The 21,438-nt window shown below is 45.4% G+C and overlaps 1 protein-coding gene across 50 annotated transcripts in view; it reads left to right on the plus strand.

Moving 5' to 3' along the window:
- The window catches only part of SORBS1 (sorbin and SH3 domain containing 1), a 255,754-nt gene that overhangs the window by 216,160 nt on the left and 18,156 nt on the right, over positions 1-21,438 (plus strand). For 29 of the 50 annotated variants that reach the window (XM_033187841.1, XM_033187861.1, XM_033187899.1 and 26 more), the window contains 5 exons: positions 1,977-2,023; positions 7,408-7,522; positions 7,673-7,798; positions 9,778-9,972; positions 11,794-12,567. In XM_033187841.1, the coding sequence (XP_033043732.1) occupies positions 1,977-2,023; positions 7,408-7,522; positions 7,673-7,798; positions 9,778-9,972; positions 11,794-12,567 (1,257 nt within the window). The remainder of the gene's footprint in view (positions 1-1,976; positions 2,024-7,407; positions 7,523-7,672; positions 7,799-9,777; positions 9,973-11,793; positions 12,568-21,438) is intronic. The other 21 variants (XM_033187955.1, XM_033187984.1, XM_033188079.1 and 18 more) reach the window with 1 other exon arrangement.

Consider the following 21,438-nt stretch of genomic DNA (forward strand, 5'->3'; position numbering starts at 1 on the left):
TGCTTTGGTATAAATTTTTTAAAGTTCACACAGCTCTACAGCTGGGTGACATGAGGTAACCTACTTCCTTGTGTTTTTCTATTGGAATCACTGTAAAATTCTTATCCTTATAATTTTGGTCATTTCGTTTTCTCTTGTGAACTTGTCATTTATCATTAACCCCACATCCGTTCTTTTCTTGTTCACCTGCAACTGTGAAATTATGCCCTTTGGTTACAGACACAAACACAAGTATTGAAATTGTATGGCTTTAACTTGATTATAAGGTGATCATTCGCTTGGCCCCAGTATGTATGGTATAGATAGGTAGATAGATGAAAACATCAATGTGAAAATGCAAACTTTAAAAATACCTGCAGAAGACTAGGCACAGTGGCTCACACCTGTAATCCCAGCACTTTGGGAGGCCAAGGCAGGAGGACTGCTTGAACCCAGGAATCTGAGACCAGCTTGGGCAACATCATGGACCCTATCTGTACAAAAATTACCCAGGCTTGCAAAAAGTACCCAGGCTTGGTGGTGCATGCCTGTAGTCCTGGCTACTCAGGAGGCTGAGGTGGTAGGATCACCTGAGCCTGGGGAGTCAAGACTGCAGTGAGCCATGATTGTGCCACTGCACTCCAGCCTGGGCAACACAGCAAGACTCTGTCTCGAAAAAAAGAAAGAAGTTCCACAGCCAGGCATAGTGGCTTATGCCTGTAATCCCAGTACTTTGGGAGGCCAAAGTGGGCGGATCACTTGAGGCCAGGAGTTAGAGACCTCCCTGGCCAACATGGTGAAACCCAGTCTCTACTGAGAAATACAAAAGTTAACCGACATGGTGGCACATGCTTGTAGTCCCAGCTACTCAGGAGGCTGAGGCAGAAGAATTGCTTGAACCTGGGAGGCAGAGGTTGCAGTGAGCTGAGACCGTACCACTGTACTCCAGCCTGGGAGACAGAGCAAGACCCTGTCTCAAAAAAAAAAAAAAGAAAAAAGAAAAGAAAAAAGAAATTTCAGAGAGAGGAGGGGTTAGGAGGGGGTTCGGTTGAGGTGTAGCAAATAGATTTGACTAGAACAGGAACGGTGTAGTAGAGATAAGGCAATTCGGTAAGAGTAGGGAGAAACTACCCACAGGCCTTCACCTATGGCAGGGATTGAGATTTGAACTGAGGGAAAGTTGAGAGCAGCAGCCAACTTCAAAGCAAGGAAGCGATGTGAGGAAGAATGTTAGGAATGTTATTTGTGCTCCCGGGTGACAGATTAGAGTGAAGAGAATGTGAAATCAAAGGAAGCTTTGTGTCAATGGAAACTAGGCGTCAGCTTTGAGCAACAGGGTTGTGGAGGGATGGAGGTGTGGAGGGAGGTCCCTCCTGACTTAATGACACACTTGATCAGGAAGTGGAGAAGGGGCAGAGGCTGACCCAGACCTGGGCATCTGAGAAGAGAGGACTACCCAACAGGATTGGAAGTCTTGGCAGGAGTCATTTGAGCTCAGGGACCACTTTATCTGGCTTTTTGGATGATGTCACAGACCGTAAGAAATATATGGAGTTGGAGATGATGTGAGAAGTGAGTCGGCGTTTCATCTGCTTGCATATCATAATTTAACCAAATAGATGTCCCTAAGGAATAAGACAGTAGATAAGGAACATCTTAGGACTTCTGGCTGACTTTGTCTTTTGTTTGTTTGTTTTTTTAATAGCCATGGTCCGCATGTTTTGAGGAACTGGTACCTCAGCTTTGGGACCTTTCTAACCATCTCTTCCCCAGATCTGGTTGTTTTTAGGGGATTCTCATGTATGACATACATAGTTAACTAAACACTTTATCTAGTGTTCTACTAAGGTCAGACAAATGCAATTTTGCCCAGATTTCTACACTAGAACAAACTGGCTAGAGTGAATTTCTCTGCTTTGCTTTCTAGAAATTTGTAAAAATGTGTCCTTGTTGTACATGAATCCTGATTTTAACTTGTCATTGTTTCTTATGTTCAGATGAGACCTGCCAGAGCCAAATTTGACTTTAAAGCTCAGACACTAAAGTAAGTGCTACCAGTTATATTTATTTATCTTTTTAGCTGCCTCTTTGAAACACGACAGTTTGTTTGTAGAGAAGAGTTGGAGAAATAACAATGATAAAAATTGTTGTTAAAAAAAAAAAAGAGCAAAACAGTAGTTCATAGAGTTTGCTGTGTGCCAAACACTATTCAGAGTACTTTGCTTGTGTTAACTCATTATGGAGTGGGCGCTGTGATGATCCGCACTCTTCAAATGAAAAGGCCAAGGGACTCTAAGGCGAAGGAACCTACTCAAGCTGGTGTGACAGAGTTGGAATTCAAACCTAGGCAGAGGTGGGGCTCTTATACCCTGTCCCAGCCTGCCTCCTCCTGTATAGGGGCTCTATTTGCTTAAGTGGTAGCTTGATCTGCCCATCTTTTCTGTGGAAGGATCTAGACCAGTCTCTAGGGAGGTAACTTGACCCATTTTGCTACAACATCCCAAGAGATTAAAGGCTTGCACGAACCCACAGGAGACTAGCGTTTCTCTAAGTGTGTTCCTCAAGGGAGTTCTGTTGTAGAATGAGTTGGGAAACACTGCATGCTATATCTATACCTCCCACCCACTTTGAAGAAATACTTTGTTGATGGCATGTTAATAGCTCCAGAAGTCTTTCAAGAAAGGAACCTGAAACGTGATTTGGGAAATGCTACCCAAGACTGGGTTCCGTAAGGAAACAGCTGGCTTTTTATCTAATTATGGATTTAAATAGTCCATCAGTTCTCATTGGCAGCTAAAAGTACAATGGACAGTGGCCACCCCATTGTCCTGCAGATGGATGGTCATGCATCTGGTGATCAGAGGGAGAGCTCCCTGTCTTTAGATGCTGGGAAATGCTATGTGGAGCCAACCAACCATGGTTCTGATCTCCTCTATCCCACAAAATGAGTGACCAGGCCACAGTGTCTAGAACCTAGGCACAAATCTGGTATAGTTGGGTTTGTGTGTATTACTCCAGTCCTTTAGTTGGTCAGCTAAAGGAGGTGGCTGCGTAATATACTGCAAAGATTGTGGGCTTTAGAGTCAGGAAGTCCTGTGTTCAAATCCTGACTATGCCACTTACTATCTCTGTGAGTGTAGTCAAGTTATCAACTTCTCCCCCACTCAATTTTCTTTATCTGCAAGATACGGATAAAAATGCCTCTCTTGAGGCCAGGTGCGGTGGCTCAAGCCTGTAATCCCAGCACTTTGGGAGGCCAAGACGGGCGGATCACGAGGTCAGGAGATCGAGACCATCCTGGCGAACATGGTGAAACCCCGTCTCTACTAAAAAAAAAAATATATAAAAAACTAGCCGGGCGAGGTGGAGGGCGCCTGTAGTCCCAGCTGCTCGGGAGGCTGAGGCAGGAGAATGGCGTAAACCTGGGAGGCGGAGCTTGCAGTGAGCTGAGATCCGGCCACTGCACTCCAGCCTGGGCGACAGAGCCAGACTCCATCTCAAAAAAAAAAAAAAAAAAAAAGCCTCTCTTTCAGGGAAGCTGGGGTGATACCTGTAAAACATTTTGCATAGTGTACCAAAATTTAGTGCTCAAAATATGTTATCCTCTTACCCCCCCTTTTTTTAAACCAGACAAGATAACAGAGATATATAAATTAATTTGCAATTTAATTAATACACTTTTTTCTTTGAATTGAGAAAGGTCTATGTAAGATTTATTAAATGGTCTATTGATGATAATAGTACATTTTCCCAGATTTCATAAAGAGTCTTAAAACAATTTTTTTTAGAGCAACCCCGTCAAATAGAACAGGTGAGAAAGCTTAGATCCACAGAAATTGTCACCTTTTATCAACATTGGTAATGCCGGAGAGAGGTTTCCTTCCTTCTGATTCCGTGTTTTCATCATGACATGCTACCTCCAAAAAAAGTCCACAAAATTTAGTGAAAAAAGTAAATTCTAGTTCCATGGTCTTTTAAGCCCTTCAGTCACTTGGTTTTACATTTTCCCACAGTCAGTTACTCAAAAAAGCATGCTGCCGGGGCCAGGCTTAGTGGCTCATGCCTATAATGCCAGCACTTTGGGAGGCCAAGGCTGGCAGATCACTTGAGGTCAGGAGTTGAAGACCAGCCTGACCAACATGACGAAACCCTGTCTCTACCAAAAAATACAAAAATTAGTCAGGCGTGGTGGCAAGTGCCTGTAATTCCAGCTACTCAAGAGTCTAAGGCATGAGAATTGCTTGAACCCAGGAGGTGGAGGCTGCAGTAAGCTAAGATCACGCCACTGCATTCCAGCCTGGGGAACAGAGTGAGACTCCATCTAAAAAATAAAAAATGAAAAAAAAAAAGCATGTTATGGAATACTTGGTTCAACAAAGTTAAACAAGTTTCTTTCCCCCGGGTCTTCTCAGAGCCTCTGCTGTGCTGATGTACACCGTGATGCTCCAAAAAAGATCTAAAGCAAATCCTCTTTCTCAAACCCTCTCACCAGCAGACCTGGTCGCGTGGTTCTTTGGGAGCTAGGGGTATAGTCCACAGTAGTGGCAGAATAGGGCCCCAGGTTTCCCATGGTAGACTTCCATCAGCCACAACTACTGACTGACCCCTCAGTTCCTCTCTCACACACAAGTGTATCCTTTGCTTAACAGTAGGACCATTATGCTCCCACCCCCGTCCACAGCTGCGAGATACTTAGTATAGTAGAGTCAGGAGCCTGCAGGTCTCCATAGCAGTGAACATGCTGAGAGTCTTGCTCATCTGTGTGCCTGTGGTTGGGGGTGAAGGGAGAGGGAATTCATAATGCCCCCCAAAGAGGGCTATGGCAAAAATGCGGCCCGAGACGTTCCTTCTCACAGAGACAAATGCCCACATCCCCTTTACAGACCTCTTGAGGGTTAGAATCCTGTCCGCTAATGTGAGACCCACAAAGGCTGCCTTGTGCTTTTATTCAGCACAGAACTGACTTTCTATAGTTTTCCAGATGTGCCCTCATTGTTCGGCCAGCACCCCTCACATACCATGGGACTTCCTGGCATCCTGCAAAGTGAGCAGACCTCTTCCAAGTTACAACTGGAGACCTTTCCATCCTATTGGTTTGACACAAATGAAAAAGATCTAGGTCATTTTTTTTTAATTCAAGAAAATGTTACAATTTTAAAATTATTTAACTCAAGAAAGAGTTGTAAGGGCCAGGCGCAGTGGCTCACGCCTATAATCCCAGCACTTTGGGAGGCCAAGGTGGGTGGATCACCTCAGGTTGGGAGTTCGAGACCAGTCTGAACAACTTGGAGAAACCCCATCTCTACTAAAAATACAAAATTAGCTGGGCCTGGTGGCCCATGTCTGTAATCCCAGCTACTGGGGAGGCTGAGGCAAGAGAATAGCATGAACCCAGGAGGCGGAGGTTGCGGTGAGCCAAGATCACTCCATTACACTCTAGCCTGGGCAACAAGAGCAAAACTCTGTCTCAAAAAAAAAAAGAAAGAAAAGAAAAAGTTATAATTTTTATCCTTATTTTAAGTTTTCATTTTGTTTAAAATTTACCTTTGTCTAATTTTTTTTTTTTTTTTGAGACAGAGTCTCGCTCTGTCGCCCAGGCTGGAGTGCAGTGGCCGGATCACGGCTTACTGCAAGCTCCGCTTTCCGGGTTTACGCCATTCTACTGCCTCAGCCTCCCGAGTAGCTGGGACTACAGGCGCCCACCACCTCGTCCGGCTAGTTTTTTATATTTTTTTTTTTTAGTAGAGACGGGGTTTCACCGTGTTAGCCAGGATGGTCTCGATCTCCTGACCTCGTGATCCGCCCGTCTCGACCTCCCAAAGTGCTGGGATTACAGGCTTGAGCCACCGCGCCCGGCCTTGTCTAATTTTTTTTTTAAAAGAGTCCTGGTTAAAAATTCACATCATCTGGGCCAGGCGCGGTGGCTTACGCCTGTAATCCCAGCACTTTGGGAGGTCAAGGCAAGTGGATCACGAGGTCAGGAGTTCAAGACCAGCTTGACCAACATGGTGAAACCCCATCTCTACAAAAAAAAAATTAGCCGGGCATGGTGGTGCGTGCCTGTAGTCCCACCTGCTTGGGAAGCTAAAGCAGGAGAATTGCTTGAACCTGGGAGGTGGAGGTTGCAGTGAACTGAGATTGCACCACTGCACTCCAGCCTGGTGACAGAGTGAGACACTGTCTCAAAAAAATTAATTAATTAATTAATAATAATAATAATATCATCATTATTAAGGCAAACAAAGGAATGGATATGGAAAAGTTGCAAAGGGGCACAAAGAGCATTTGAAGGAAAATCTGCTTTTCTTTCCAACATCACTTTTCCATGTTAAAAAGCAAAGGAATTAGGCCGGGCACGGTGACTACATGCCTGTAATCTCAGCATTTTGGGGGAGACTGAGGCAGGAGGATCACTTGAGCCCAGGAGTTCAAGACCAGCCAGGGCAACATGGCAAAACCCCATCTCTACAAAAATATATATGTAACAATTGGCCAGGCATGGTGGTGCATGCCTGTAGTCCCAGCTACTCAGGAGGCTGAAGTAGGAGGATCACTTGTGCCCAGGAGGTTCAGGCTGCAATGAGCCGTGATCATGCCACTTGCACTCCAGCCTGGGCAGCAGAATGAGACCCTGTCTCATGAAAAAAAGTAATGGAATTAACATTTATTGAGTGTTACCTACCTGTACAACAGGCACCATCCTAGCTGTTTGTTTTTAGTTTGTTGAAGCATTCTCCAGCAACTCTGAGTTAGCTCCAAGTTCAGCTAAAGAAACAGTGTCTCAGATTAAGTATTGTGTCCATGGTCCCAGAGCTACTAAATTTCAGAACTGGGTTTTGGACCAGATCTGCCTAACTTCAGAACCTTTCTACTGCATGATGATACAAAGACGGATGGTAAAATGGATGGGTGGACAAATGGTGAAATTGATGGAATGATAGAAGGATGTCAATATATCACAAATAATTTGAGGGCAGTTTAAAGCAATGAAGGCATGTCCTGCCTTAGGGCATAGAAGAGGATAGTGAAGGTATCCAGAAGGAGACGCTTTTCTTCGTTTAACAAATGAAGAAAAATCAGTTAAGGCAGCTGAGTGCATTGCTGTGTGTTGCGTAAATATTCTGAGCATAAGACAGCATTCACAAAAAATGCATTTAGAAAACCACAACAAATTAATAAGGCCTCTGAGTACTTTCAAGGGCTAGTCAATTTGAATGTTAACATCCATCCTGCAAAAGACTGGAAAAATGCCAAATGTGATGTAATTTCCTGAATAGTGGGGTTCTTACTTCCAAATATGGAGTCCCCTCTCTGGAATTTGTACCCTTTGACCCCACTTAAAAGTCTTCTTTTGCTACAAAACTGAAGTGTCTTAATCTTACACATATTGAAACATTTGCTAAAATGCCGTTGACCCTCTGTTGACAGGGAGCTTCCTCTGCAGAAGGGAGATATTGTTTACATTTATAAGCAAATTGATCAGAACTGGTATGAAGGAGAACACCACGGCCGGGTGGGAATCTTCCCACGCACCTATATTGAGGTACCGCAGCCCTTTTCTTTCTAAGGAAAAGCCTGACCGTGCCCAAGGCACCATATATTTACTAAATGCTTATGTTTTGTTTCCTCCTTTTCCTCGTTTCCCTGCTTTCTTCTCTTCCCTTGTTCTCTTTTACCTGTTTCCCTTTCTCAGCTTCTTCCTCCTGCTGAGAAGGCTCAGCCCAAAAAGTTGACACCAGTGCAGGTTTTGGAATATGGAGAAGCTATTGCTAAGTTTAACTTTAATGGTGATACACAGGTAGAAATGTCCTTCAGAAAGGTAAGCTGCCCTTCTCATGCCTTGCTTTGGGGCTCTCTTGGATGGCGCAGCTATGTGGGGAAGTGTGTTGTTGCTATCACATCCCAGTCTGGGGGTGCTGTCTGTACCCTTAAGAGAAGTATGCCAATCAATAATTGCATTAAGGGCTGGGCACTGTGGCTCACGTCTGTAATCCCAGCACTTTGGGAGGCTGAGGTGGTTAGATCACTTGAGGCAGTTTGAGACTAGCCTGGCCAACATGGTGAAACCCCGTCTCTACTAAAAATACAAAAATTAGCTGGACATGGTAGTGGGTTCCTGTAATCCCAGCTACTCAGGAGGCTGAGGCAGGAGAATCATTTGAACCTGGGAGACAGAGGTTGCAGTGAACTGAGATCACTCCACTGCACTCCAACCTGGGCAATAGGGTGAGACTCTATCTCAAAAAAAAAAAAAGAATTGCATTAAGGCCTGTAATCCCAGCACTTTGGGAAACCAAGACAGGAGGCTCACTTAAGGCCAGGGGTTCAAGACCAGCTTAAGCAACATAGCAAGACCCCGTCTCTATTGAAGAAAAAAAAAAAAAAAGAATTGCATTAAGGGCAATTGGAGAATTTTCTGAGGTAAGGTATTTTTAAAATAAACCCTAGGCTAATGTCAGGGTTTAACTGTATTGAGCTCACTGATTAAAGATAGCATTTCTGGAGTCTTAGACATCTTTTATAAGCTGTTTTCAACCAACACTTACCAACTAGTGATGTGATAATGCACTGTGTTGGGGACTGGGTTTTACAATATATTGGTGTGACCTAGTGGAAAAAACAGGTGCATTGATACCAGGAGAAGTTTGAAAAGCTTTGAACCCAAAAGGCACAAACCAGCCATGCAGAATGTGGGAGTTAAATACTTTTTCCAAGCCACCATTTTCTTATAGAAAAAAATGAAGATAGATGGCTCTCCCCTAGGTGGTTGTAAGAGACTTAGGTGAAACAGCTTATGTGAAGTCTCCAGCATGACACATGGTATCTGGTTTGTGCTTAGTAAACAGGAGATGCCAGTATTATTATCATCACCGTCATGCTTATTCAGACACAATTACACTATGCAGAGAAGTTCTTCTTTCCAGAATCCAAACACTCTACATGGCAAAATTCTCTGGCTTGCTAAAGTTACAAAGTTACTGATTTTATTGAGGATTGAGGGAAGTGAGCACATGGGTTAGAAAAAGATGAGCCATCTTATATAATACTGGAAGCAACCCAATTTGCCCTACAGCAGGAGATCAGTAATTAAATCATTATATGTGTGTACAACAGAATACCCTGCAGTGGTCAATTAAGCTGTGCAATGCCATTAAAAACCTAGAATTCAATTTTTGATAAAGAAGGAGGTTTACTATGTACTATTAAGTATTTTTTAAAAAGCAAGTTGGAAAAGTATGGAAATACAGTTCATACTCAATTTTTATAAGAAAAAATATGTGAGGTTTAATTGACATGTGTAGAAGTAAATCTGGGAAGTCCATATGCCAAATATTAATAGTGTTTATCCCCAAATGACTATGTGATGGGTGGTGATTGTTTTCTGCTTTATGTTTGTGTTCTGATTTTTCAATCATGATACATTATAAGTATTTATAATGCTACAAAAGAAAGAAAAAGAGAAACCCCTCAAAATCTTTGCCTGAGAGATGAAGATTGGATATCTGTTTCACATTAAATGAGTCAAAAGCACTACATTTGTTCCCTGGCTTAGGGGCACAGATCTGATGTTCTCCTTTACTAAAATACTTAAAGAACCAAGCTAAATTTCCCAGCATCAAGGTAGCTCTCTGCCATTAGCATCCTCATCCCAGTGGTGGTAATTCCAGGTTCAGCAGGGAATGTTTTCCTGAGCTAAGAATGTGGTAAACAGTGCAGGACATGGAAGCATGCAGGCAGAGGCCCCAGGCATGCAGAGGCATGCTAGGACAAGGACCCTCTCTTTGCTGTGTCTTCCAGGGTGAGAGGATAACACTGCTGCGGCAGGTAGATGAGAACTGGTACGAAGGGAGGATCCCGGGGACATCCCGACAAGGCATCTTCCCCATCACCTATGTGGATGTGATCAAGCGGCCACTGGTGAAAAACCCTGTGGATTACATGGACCTGCCTTTCTCCGCCTCCCCAAGTCGCAGTGCCACTGCAAGTCCTCAGGTATCTAAGCTTCTCGTCACTGGTTTTCATACTCAGCATGTGAGTTTTCTTAGTCAACAGTGCTGTTGGCACACAGCCTCTCTGGGGAGGTTTTTGAGCACTGCAATTAAAAACTGTCTGCAGGAGGCCGGGTGTGGTGGTTCACGCCTGTAATCCCAGCACTTTGGGAGGCTGAGGTGGAGATCAGCCTGGCCAACATGGTGAAACCCTGTCTCTACTAAAAATTCAAGAATCAAAAAAAGATGGCAGGCACCTGTAGTCCCAGCTACTCGGGAGGCTGAGGCAGGAGAATGGCTTGAACCCGGGAGGCGGAGCTTGCAGTGAGCTGAGATCACACCACTGCACTCCAGCCTGGGCGACAGAGTGAGACTCTGTCTCAAAAAAAAAAACAAAAAAAAACCAAAAACTGCAGGAAAGCAGACTGTACACTGGACTTTGTCTTCATGCATACAAATGGCCTTTTCCAGTGCTTGGTTGAAGACATATTATTATCTCAGGGGAAAAGGAAGAGTCAGATAATTGCTCTGGGAATAAGGTGACTAGGGAAAGAGAAACAAGAGCCTTTATCAGCTGGTCCCTCCTGGGTGAAGCTGTTGGTGTGGGGACCACCACTGTGTCATAAATCCCATGGTCCAAATGTGGTCCTCAGTCATCTTGGCCAAAGTTGGCCTGCAGAAGACAAAGGCTGAAAGAGAGACTTACACCTTCTTCTCGTCAGCCACGTAGACCAGATCCAAAGTATTCTTTGCATTCACTGGAACCAGGTGACTGGAACAAGTAACTTACAGCATCTCAGTCTCAGTGGGCTGAAAGGATGTAGGTTTATAGGCATAGTAAGATGTTGGCTTTCCCAAACATTAATTATGAATAAACTTGTTTAGAAATATAAACTATTCCAAACTGATCCCCACGTTCCCAAAGCCAAGAAAATGTCAGAACCTCGAGTTCAGGGTGATACGGTGGGGGTGACATCCTGTGAAAAAGTCCAGCCAAACCACCGGATACATTGTGAGGAGGTTGGCAGAGGAGCAAGAGTAGGGCCTGGGGGCCCAGGTTGAGCCTGAGACGGTGCCTCTTGTCTGGTCCCCTAATTGTTTCCTCCTCTGACACCTGCTCATCACTGACTCCAGGAGAGGGTTCTTGGCAGAAAGCATTACACAGGCTGACCCAGGGCTTCCTGCACAGTGACAGCCGCATCCTGTTGTCTTATAGGACAGCGTGTGTGACTGGGGCGGGACATTCTGCTTTGTAAGGATGCAGAGAACTCGGCTACATTTTTCACTTGACTGTAGCCAAGAGTGATTGTAAAACAAAATGAGTACACTACTCATACTCCTCTCTGGAAGACTCTGCTGAGCTCCCAGAGAAAATAAAACCTCAGGGAAGGGCCATGGCAGTGCGGGGCCACCTTTCCCCATGGTTCCAGGTCAGGGATCTGGATGCACAGGGGCTGGGGGGCTGGGATAGGGAGCTTCCAGTGGGTCCCTTTGAAAATCCAATTCTGCAAAGCAGGCCGGCCTCATCCGTCACTACTCTGACGGGAACCTCTCTCCATCTCCACACCTCTGGCTGCTTCCTCCACCCACTGCCTGCACACATCAGGCTCACGTTCGCACATGCTCACACGCACACTCACCCATCCTGGTTTCTCCTCAGATGTAACCCAAGGATTTCGTTTTTGGACACCAGAGTGTCCTTGCTCATCTTCTCCATTTCATTCCTCTTTATATACCCCTTGTGATTATTTTCCTTCTTTTTCCTTTATGCTGACACTTGTACCTTTTGCTTCTTTCTTTTGTTTTCCTCTCTCTTCTTTTTAAGTTTTCCAGTCACAGCAAGCTCATCACGCCAGCACCCTCATCTCTGCCCCACTCCCGCCGAGCCCTGTCCCCCGAGATGCACGCCGTCACCTCTGAGTGGATCTCGCTGACTGTGGGGGTCCCAGGCAGGCGTTCTCTGGCCCTGACCCCACCCTTGCCTCCTCTGCCAGAGGCTTCTGTCTATAACACTGACCACCTCGCCTTGTCACCAAGGGCCAGTCCTTCCCTGTCTCTCAGCCTCCCCCATTTGAGTTGGTCAGATCGTCCCACCCCACGGTCAGTAGCTTCTCCACTGGCCCTACCTTCCCCACACAAAACCTATGCCCTAGCACCCGCTTCCCAGGCCTCCGTTCACATGAATGGAGACGGTGGTGTCCACACGCCATCTTCAGGCATCCACCAAGATAGCTTCTCGCAGCTGCCACTGGGGAGCTCTGATAGTGTCATCTCCCAGCTTAGTGATGCCTTTAGCAGCCAGAGCAAGAGGCAGCCATGGCGTGAAGAGAGTGGACAATATGAGAGGAAAGCAGAGAGGGAGGCAGGCCAGAGAGGCCCTGGCGGACCCGAGATCTCTAAGAAGAGCTGCTTGAAGCCTTCAGACGTGGTCAGGTGCCTGAGTACTGAACACAGACTCTCAGATCTCAACACCCCTGAGGAGAGCCGGCCTGGCAAGCCCCTGGGTAGCGCTTTTCCAGGAAGTGAGGCTGAGCAGACAGAGCGGCATAGAGGTGGCGAGCAGGCGGGGAGGAAAGCTGCTCGGAGAGGTGGGAGCCAGGTAGGACTGCAGCATGCCGCGTGTGCACTTGGCGTCTCACTTGGCAGGGTGGGCTGCACGTCTCGCCCCGGTCCATCTACGGAGGCCAAGTGAATGCTGGTGAGACCATTTGCTTGCCTCGGGAGCAAAGAGATGGCCCCGGAGGGAATGGGGGACATGAATTCAGGTGCCAGGGCTGGATACAGTTGGAGGGAAAGGACAGGCTATATCTGACCACTTGAAGTCATTCCGAAGTTATCTCTACTTTGAATGCCTCCTGGCCTGCTGCAAGGCCCTCTGAGAAGGCAGACCTTCCTCACGTCCCATGTATGCCTTGGAGATGACCCTCGGTTTGCTTTAACTAACACAGCTGAGAACACCAGGCTTTGGTGTGGTGGTGTGGTTTGCTTTTATGTAAGATGCACTTTGTTTCCATAACCCATGGTGCTCTGCTAGTGCTCGGTTCTGTCAGGTCTTTGTCCTGTCTCGTGTTTGTGTGGGAGCGCGGGGCCTTTGTTTGCCACGCAACAAAGGTGTTTTGGTTCTGGAGAGGAGAATGCAGGTCTCCTGGGGCCCTGACTGACATGGGGTATCCTCGAGTAGGCATGCCAGGTTTTTGGGTGAGTGTCCCATCTTCTCTCTGGGTCAGCTACAAATAGTGCAGCATTTGGGCAAAGGTAGCCTTAGGGTGTTTTGAAACCTGAAAATTTTTTTGGAGAAATGAACTTAGCAACTCAACAAATCACAATTCTGATTTTGGCTATGCTGTTTACTACTGCTAAAGTCAGAGACTTTAGGCAACTCCTCTGAAGCAACCAGGTTTGAATGCCAGCTCCACCTCTTACTGTCTAGTGACTTGGGAGTTACTTCCCCTCTCTGAGACTCAGTTTCCTCATCTGTAAAATGGAGGTGATAGCACCTGTGTCAAAGAGTGGTTGAGTACAAGGGCTTATGATCCTGGGAACATGGTCAGCACTTTATAAATGGAAGCTATAGAGCCACCATCTTGGGTGATCTAGAACTGCTTCTAGAACTGAGAATATTCTTAGAACCTCATTAGACCCAGATTGAGTTCCTGAAGATGTCTGCAAGCCATTTATTAAGTATCTAGTATGTATGATGTCCACAGTAAATAGTGCTTAACCCTTAGGCTTGCAAACTCAGTTTCCCTTTGAGGCTGTAGTTATTCCGTCTATGAATAAGGCCTGCAGGTACCAGCCTCTGGGCAGAATATAAGGGTCATTTGTCTCTCCTCTTGAGGACCCTAAGTTCAAGGCTCCTCAAAACAAGGAGGAGCCTACAAACATAGCAATACCACCAGGACAATAATAGAGGCATGCTTGGGGGACACAGGAGCACAGAGGCTTGAGACACACTAGGCCAGACTTCCAGCTCCAGCCAAGCACATGTGGCCAGCCCATCAGGAGTAGGGATCACTGAGGGTGAGCCAGCATGGGGTAGTTTATAAGAAATCAGGCTTAGTCTTTTGCCAGAAAGCCACTTAACCTCTCACTTGCAAAGTAGGAGTGGAAGCAGTCCATCCCTTGTAGGGCAAGGATTCAATGAGGTAATTAATGGAAGTTAGTGCTTGGCACGTGCCAAGGCTCCATATGTGGGATCTCCTGCTGCTGTGTGAGGCCGTAGGAAAGCAGCAATACCTGGCAAAGGCTTTGCCTGGCCCCGGAACAGGTTGAGGAAAAAATAGAAGAGGTGGTAAAGTGGCTAGTTGAAAAGAATTAAATGTCTCTGACACAGGAACAATTCTATAAACGTTCTAAGTCAACCCAAGGCACCCGGGGACATCCTTATTGTCAGTGTTGAGTCATCATCCCGGCCCAATTCCAAGATCCTGTGTGTATAGGAAGTGCGCATGGTGCCGGATCTCCGAGTAAGGTTAGGGGTATACGCTTCCTGCTTCCTAAGGCAGGATAGGAGTGGAGTAGCTGGCAACAATGAAGATGATGTTGATTGGAAAGTCAGGCTTGTTGAAACTTGGTGTTCCTTTCTTGGTGGGCCTCCAGACCCCAAGTGTACCACTTCCTGTCCCCTCCCTTCCTTCTGCCCTCCTGGCACAAGCCCCTTTTCCATGGGTGTGCCCAGGCTGTGGCCTGGGGCTCGCTCCCCCTTGAGAGCTGGCATTTGTGTGAAAAGGACTGCGCCCACACCTCCCCTTTAGCCGCCTCACTTTCCCCTCCTGTGGCTGGAGCAGGAGCTGATAACTCTGGAAACGGGGTCCTTCAGAAGAGGCTCAGAAGAGGCTCGTGTGTCTTGGGCCCCCTTTGGGTGACAGACATGCTAAAAATGGAAAGGACTTATATGACAACTGTTTTCTGGCAGCCCTATCAGAATGACTTGACCACAGGCTGTTGCTTATTTGGAAAAATGCATTCCAGACCAGTTTGTGTGTCAAGAGAACTGTCAGCCATTATGATCCTTGCTGAACTAAAGAGCTGAAACAAAAGTTCACTTTTATTATAGGTGTTGGGGAGGTAGGTTGACAATCTGACCAATAATGAGAGGGAATTTTACCAGAGAACCTTAAATGAAAAGATATTCTGAAATGTTATGATCATGTACTCTTTGAAGCATTTAGGATATTTCAGGCAGTTTGCTGCAAGAGATAGAGAAGGGTGAACAGCATCAGGGCTTCCATTTAGATGTAACTTCTAGGAAGTTGTTGGGGCCAAGGGAAAGTTTCCCTTTTGTCCTTTGAAGTTTCCCTAAAAATTACTGACAAAAAACAAAAAATTTTTTTTCTTTTCTTTCTTTTCTTTTTTTTGAGGCAGGGTTTCACTCTGTCATCCAGGCTGCAGTGCAGTGGCACAATCTCATTGCAACCTCTGCCCCCGGGTTCAAAACTCCTTCTACCTCAGCCTTCTCGAGTAGCTGGGACTACAGGCACATGCCACCGTGCCCAGGTAATTTTTGTTTTGTTTGGTAGAGACGGGGTTTCACCATGTTGGCCAGGCTGGCCTCAGACTCCTGACCTCAAGTGATCCTCCTGCCTCGGCCTCCTTGGATTACAGGCATGAGCCACCACACCTGGCCAAGAAGCAAATTAATAGGAGAAAAGGCATACAGTTTTATGTGACACGGGAGCCTTCAGAATGAAGACCCAACCCCCCAATGGGGTGCAGAAGCTTATACCATCTTGAGGTTACAGAAGAATGGGGGCTCAGAGGATGGCCAAAGACAGGTTATGGTGGTAAATCAGATTTTAAGCAGCAAGACACGTTATGGGAGGGAGAAAAGTAAGGCTTGGCTAGCAAAGGGGGTCTTGTTGTTTAGATGGAAGCTCACAGGTAGCAGCCTCAGAGAGAATAGATGGTAAATGTTTCTTTTAGGCCTTTAAAGGTGTCAGACTGTCAGTTAATTTTTTCTAGATCTAGACAAGGGAAAGCCTCAGAGAAAACCTGGCTGCATCAATGCAGATTTTTCTCTATAAATACAAATGTCCTGCACAAAAGACAGCTTTGCACAGCTATCTGTTTTTGCTGGCTCTCTGACAGCCATCCCAAAATATGTCAAAAAATATATTTTGGAGTAAAATATTCTGATTTCCTTTAACACCTTTCTTGACAGCCTCCCCCACCCCTGCATGAGTGGATTCAGTGCTCTGACTTTGTGCTGCCACAGCCCCTGCAAATGATCTGAGTGAGTGAGTGAGTGAGTGAGTGAGCCTCTCTCAGCCTCCTTTGCTTCCCTGTGTTCCCATAAAGTATCACTGCTCCAAGGGCAAGACCATGATACCTGATGTATGGAAGGCACTCAGTGAATATTTGTTGAATGAAAGAAAAGGCAAGCCGGACATGGTGGCTTACACCTGTAATCCCAGCACTTCAGGAGCCTGAGGCAGGTGGATCACTTGAGGTCAGGAGTTGGAGACCAGCCAGCATAGGGAAATCCCATCTCTTCTAAAAATACAAAAATCTCTTCTAAAAAATAAAAAAAATCAGCTGGGCATGGTGGTGCCTGCCTGTAATCCCAGCTACTTGGTAGGCTGAGGTGGGAGAATCACTTGAACTCAGGAAGCAGAGATTGCAGTGAGCAGAGATAGGGCCACTGCACTCCAGCCTGGGTGACAGAGCAAGACCCCGTCTCAAAAAAAAAAAAGAAGAAAGAAAGAAGGAAGGAGGGAGGGAAGAAGGAAGGAAGGAAGGAAGGAAGGAAGAAGGAAGGAAGGAAGAAGGAAGGAAGGAAGGAAGGAAGGAAGGAAAAAAGACAAACAATGACTGACCCCAACTAAAGGAGTTTAGGATCTCTACCAGGGTAGTAAGACCTGTTCCCAAATAATTATAATGCAAATAAGGAAAGAGAGTCACAAACTACACCCCCTGGAAAATCAAGATGGGGAGAAATAATAACCAGGGAGGAAGGTGGTTGTCTGGAAACCTCAGGAAAAAAAATGCTGGGCAGTGTGTCAGAGCCCCAGCATGAGGAGTTGGTTGACTTGAGTGTTGGTAAGAAAAATTGACTGATAACAGTACAGGTTTGAAGAAGGAAAGTTTATTAGAAAAAAATAATGCTGCAAAAGGGTGCAGCAGGGCACTCAGTGAGAGAGGACTGAGCACACTGTGGTGGATTTTCCTCAGGAGTGTTTATGGACCTTAAGGCGGAAGCTTAAGGGCAATTTGGACCATGCTGGCCACATAGGTCATAAATGATTACATCTGTAGATGTTTTGGTGCCTTAATGTCAGCAAGGGTTGCACAATGAGTTTCAGCATGCCATTCCAGAGATGTGTAGAAATTCTAGTTACTTATAAATTTGGAGGGAAAGAAATCTGGGACCAGATGCCTGCTTTAAATGATAGGGAAGTCTAATTACTTCTAATTTTCCCAGATAAGGAATTTGGCCTGTTTGATGGTCACCAGGTGGTCATTGCTCCCTTCTAAATTCCTCAGATAAGGAGTTTTTGGCTCTGGGGCCTGCTGGATGGTCACCAGGTGATTTTGCTCTCCTCAAAAAAGTAACATTTAATCTGAGCCTTAAAGAATAAGAGTTTTTCTCACAGGTGAACAACAGGAAGGTGGGACTTAAGGCAAATAGCTCAAGCAAAGGCCCAGAGGTAGGACCAGGAAAAGTATGCATGGAGAATGATGCATTCTTGGTTTGGGTGAGGCTTCTGGTGTCCACAGCTAAACAGAAAAGGGGATTTCTGGAGAAGGGGCTGGGACCAGAACTTATGTCAGGAGTCACGGTGACCCTTTGAATCAGTCACCTGCCCACCTCCCTCAACTCTGCAAATGTGTGGACGCTTTGTGTGAAATGGTTTGATTTTTTACTCCTAAACTGGTTTACACTGGGTCAGTTGCCCATGTTTTTAGGTGTGTTTTTTCTCTGAACAGCAGAAGAGAGTGAGTGAAATGAATGCAAGGGTCTTCAGGGACATCAGGAAGGGGTGGGAAGAGCAATGGATTGAGAGTCAGGGTTCCAAGTTCTAGCTGTAGCTCTGCCATTGGTTTGCCAAGTGTCTTTGGTTGAGTCACTTCTCTTTCCTGGCAGCTACTCTGTCCATAAACAAAAGATTCAGACAAGAAAAATGCCATTCCTTTTAGCTTTGATATCCTTTGATTAGGTAAAAATCCTGCGTGAATTTTAGTTGAAATGAGAAAGAAGAACACATACAAAAGTTTAAGTCAGGGGTTTATAATCAATTTACAGACTTTCACCATGGAAAAATAGAAGCTTTTCCTTTTAATTTTTGAGAAACAACTTATTGGAGGAAAAATGTGTATACAAAATGCCCAAGCATTCAGAATTATCACCGAAGTTCTTGGATTTTCTTGGGCGCAATTTTGGCCAACAACATTTAGAACAATCAAGAAGGTACGCCGGGCATAGTGTCTCACGCCTGTAATCCCAGCACTTTGGGAGGCCGAGGCAGGCAGATCACTTGAGGCCAGGAGTTTAAGACCAGCCTGGCCAACATGGCGAAACCATGTCTCTACTAAAAATAGAAAAATTAGCCAGGCGCGGTGGTAGACATCTGTAATCCAAGCTACTCGGGAGGCTGAGGCATGAGAATTGCTTGAACCCGGGAGGTGGAGGTTGCAGTGAGCTGAGATCATGCCACTGCACTCCGGCCTGGGTGACAGAGCAAGACTCTACTTCAAAAAATTTTTCAAAAGTAAACAAAGGAAAAGAAAGTAAGGGGGACAGGTCTGATGGTAGTGAGTTATCTCAATTCATTGTTCACAGTCAGTTACAGATCAAACTGGTTGTTCCACTAAAAAAAAGAAAAAGCAAAGGGAAGATCATCTTGAGAAATCCCATCACTTCCATGATCAAATATTTATGGAGTTTCTTCATGACAGAAGCACTATTTGTTGACTGACATCCAGCCTTGGTTTTTAAGAGTTTTTACAATGTGTGAGAGTACCTCCTAGAATTTTTTAATCAAAAAGAATATTTAGAGACCATCTACTCCAGTAACTGATAACTTTTTCTAGATCAAGAACCTTTGAGAATCTGAGATCAGCCGAGGACTCTAGGCCAGTAGTTTGGGGAGGAGAGTGACACACAGTTTTGCATCGTTTCAAGAGGACCACACCCAAGTTCATCTGTGACAGACCAGCAGGTTAAGAGCCTCCAGTCTTTTACAATGAGATGAGAAAACCAAGACCTGAGGAAAGTGACAAAACTTTTGTGATGTTAGTTTGGTTCCTAAAGGGAAGGAAGCTAATCAAATAAAATCTCAATATACAGGAAAGTTATGTGTCCTCAAAGCATCTGTCTGAGAAGCATGAGAACAAACTATAGGCTTAGAGAAAGGAGAAGGAGGCAAAGTGACTCAACTTAAGACAGAAAGATGTGACTTCAGAGGGAACACTTCTCAACACAAGGAAACTAAGTTCGTTCCCAGAAAGATAAGAACAAAGGCATAGGCCTGCCTTGAGGATGGAAATCAGAAATAGAAGAGGAAGCTGTGATGTAACCTGCAAGAAAAAAAGAAAATTTAAATGTTAAGATACTCAAGTAAATATAGGAAACATTTTCCTTTGACTCACTCAGAAGGGAAATCTCTAAATAGAGGGCATTTAACAGCTTACGGGATGGGGAGAGACGTTGGCTGCAGTACTTACAAAAATAAGCAGCAGATACTCTCTCAACACTAATGGTAGGGAACTGGCCGGGTGTGGTGGCTCACACCTGTAATCCCAACACTTTCGGAGGCCAACATAGGAGGATCTCTTAAGCTCAGGAATTCAAGACCAGCCTGAGCAGCACAGGGAGACTACGTCTCTACAAAAAAAAAAAACATTAGCCAGGAGTGGTGGCGAGTGCCTGTGATTCCAGCTACTTGGGAAGCTGAGATGGGAAGAGTGCTTGGGTCTGGGAGGTCAAGGCTACAGTGAGCCATGATCACACCACTGCAGTCTAACCTGAACAACAGAAAAAAAAAAAGAAGATAAGGGACTAAGACCCAAAGCTAAAGTGTCTACCCTTATGAAGGTGTTAGGAGAATGGAGCATGTCAGTAGAAAGTGCCAGCCACAGGGTACTGGACAAATTAAGGTGACCTGTTGGTCAGCATCTCTCTCTAGCTCTTCTGATATCTTCCTCTGGCAGAGCACAAACCTCAAAGGTTGGGGTGTGGTGGAGTGTGCAGAACCTGGAGTCTGAGAGACAGATGTTCCAATACTAACTGTTCACATTCTCAACTCAGACATGGCAGGTCTTCGTTTTCTCATTTGTAAAATGAGGTCAATGTTGAGCACCTTCTTGAGTTACTATGAGAATTAAATGAAATATAATAGAGATGAAAGCAGCTAGCGCAGAGCCTGTAATGGGATCGTAAATAACCTGTTATGTGATGTCAAGGTACCAGGGAAATGAAACAAAAGTAGTTTACTTTATCCACCTTACCCTGTTCCACCTAAGAGAGAAAATGGTGGCGGGGGGCGATGGGGGGAAGAGAAGAAAATAGAGAATGGGAAAATCATTTTGCTTTGGATTACACAAATCGAGAATTTAAAAAATTCGGAATTTGTGCTCCCCAAATTAGTTTCTTCTACCTTCAGTATAAAGGCATAAGCTATTCTTGGAAAGCCTTTGGTTTCTTTACACTTGAATATGTATCTGCCATTAATCCCCTAACTGTCTTGTGAAAGAAAGAGAAGACTGTATAATAGTCTGTGAAGAGAAGGCTGAGCATTAGGTGAATATTTACTGAGCATGTAAGTTTAGTGTTGTAATCAGATTCAAATTACAACAAAGTTAATGTGTTGTCTATTGAGTGATTTGCAAGGAGATAAAATCTAGGTGGTAAGCAATTGAACTAGTTGTTTGTAATTCATTTTATATTTAAGCTGTGATCTTTTTCTCAGTAAACTTAATAAGATAACTCAGTGGAGTCAGAGGCTGTTTTGAGGGTGCTCTGGTGATTTCCTGAAGCTCAAACCCAGGAGACTGAATCATTCGGGCCTTTCTACTCCCTTGGAAGAGTTTGCCCATGATGTTCCAGTAGGTGCAAATCTTCTATGACTATTCTGGGGCAATCACTTGGGATACTTCCAGAAGTGAGCACTCCAGCCATATCTGGAGGCTGTAGTCAAAAGCCTTCCCCTGGCCGGGCGCGGTGGCTCAAGCCTGTAATCCCAGCACTTTGGGAGGCCGAGACGGGCGGATCACGAGGTCAGGAGATCGAGACCATCCTGGCTAACACGGTGAAACCCCGTCTCTACTAAAAAATACAAAACACTAGCCGGGCGACGTGGCGGGCTCCTGTAGTCCCAGCTACTTGGGAGGCTGAGGCAGGAGAATGGCGTAAACCCAGGAGGCGGGGCTTGCAGTGAGCTGAGATCCGGCCACTGCACTCCAGCCTGGGCGGCAGAGCGAGACTCCGTCTCAAAAAAAAAAAAAAAAGCCTTCCCCTGCCAGTCTTCAGTAA

The sequence above is a fragment of the Trachypithecus francoisi genome, unplaced genomic scaffold (assembly GCF_009764315.1).
Source record: "Trachypithecus francoisi isolate TF-2019V2 unplaced genomic scaffold, Tfra_2.0 Contig01579, whole genome shotgun sequence".
Lineage (NCBI taxonomy): Eukaryota > Metazoa > Chordata > Mammalia > Primates > Cercopithecidae > Trachypithecus > Trachypithecus francoisi.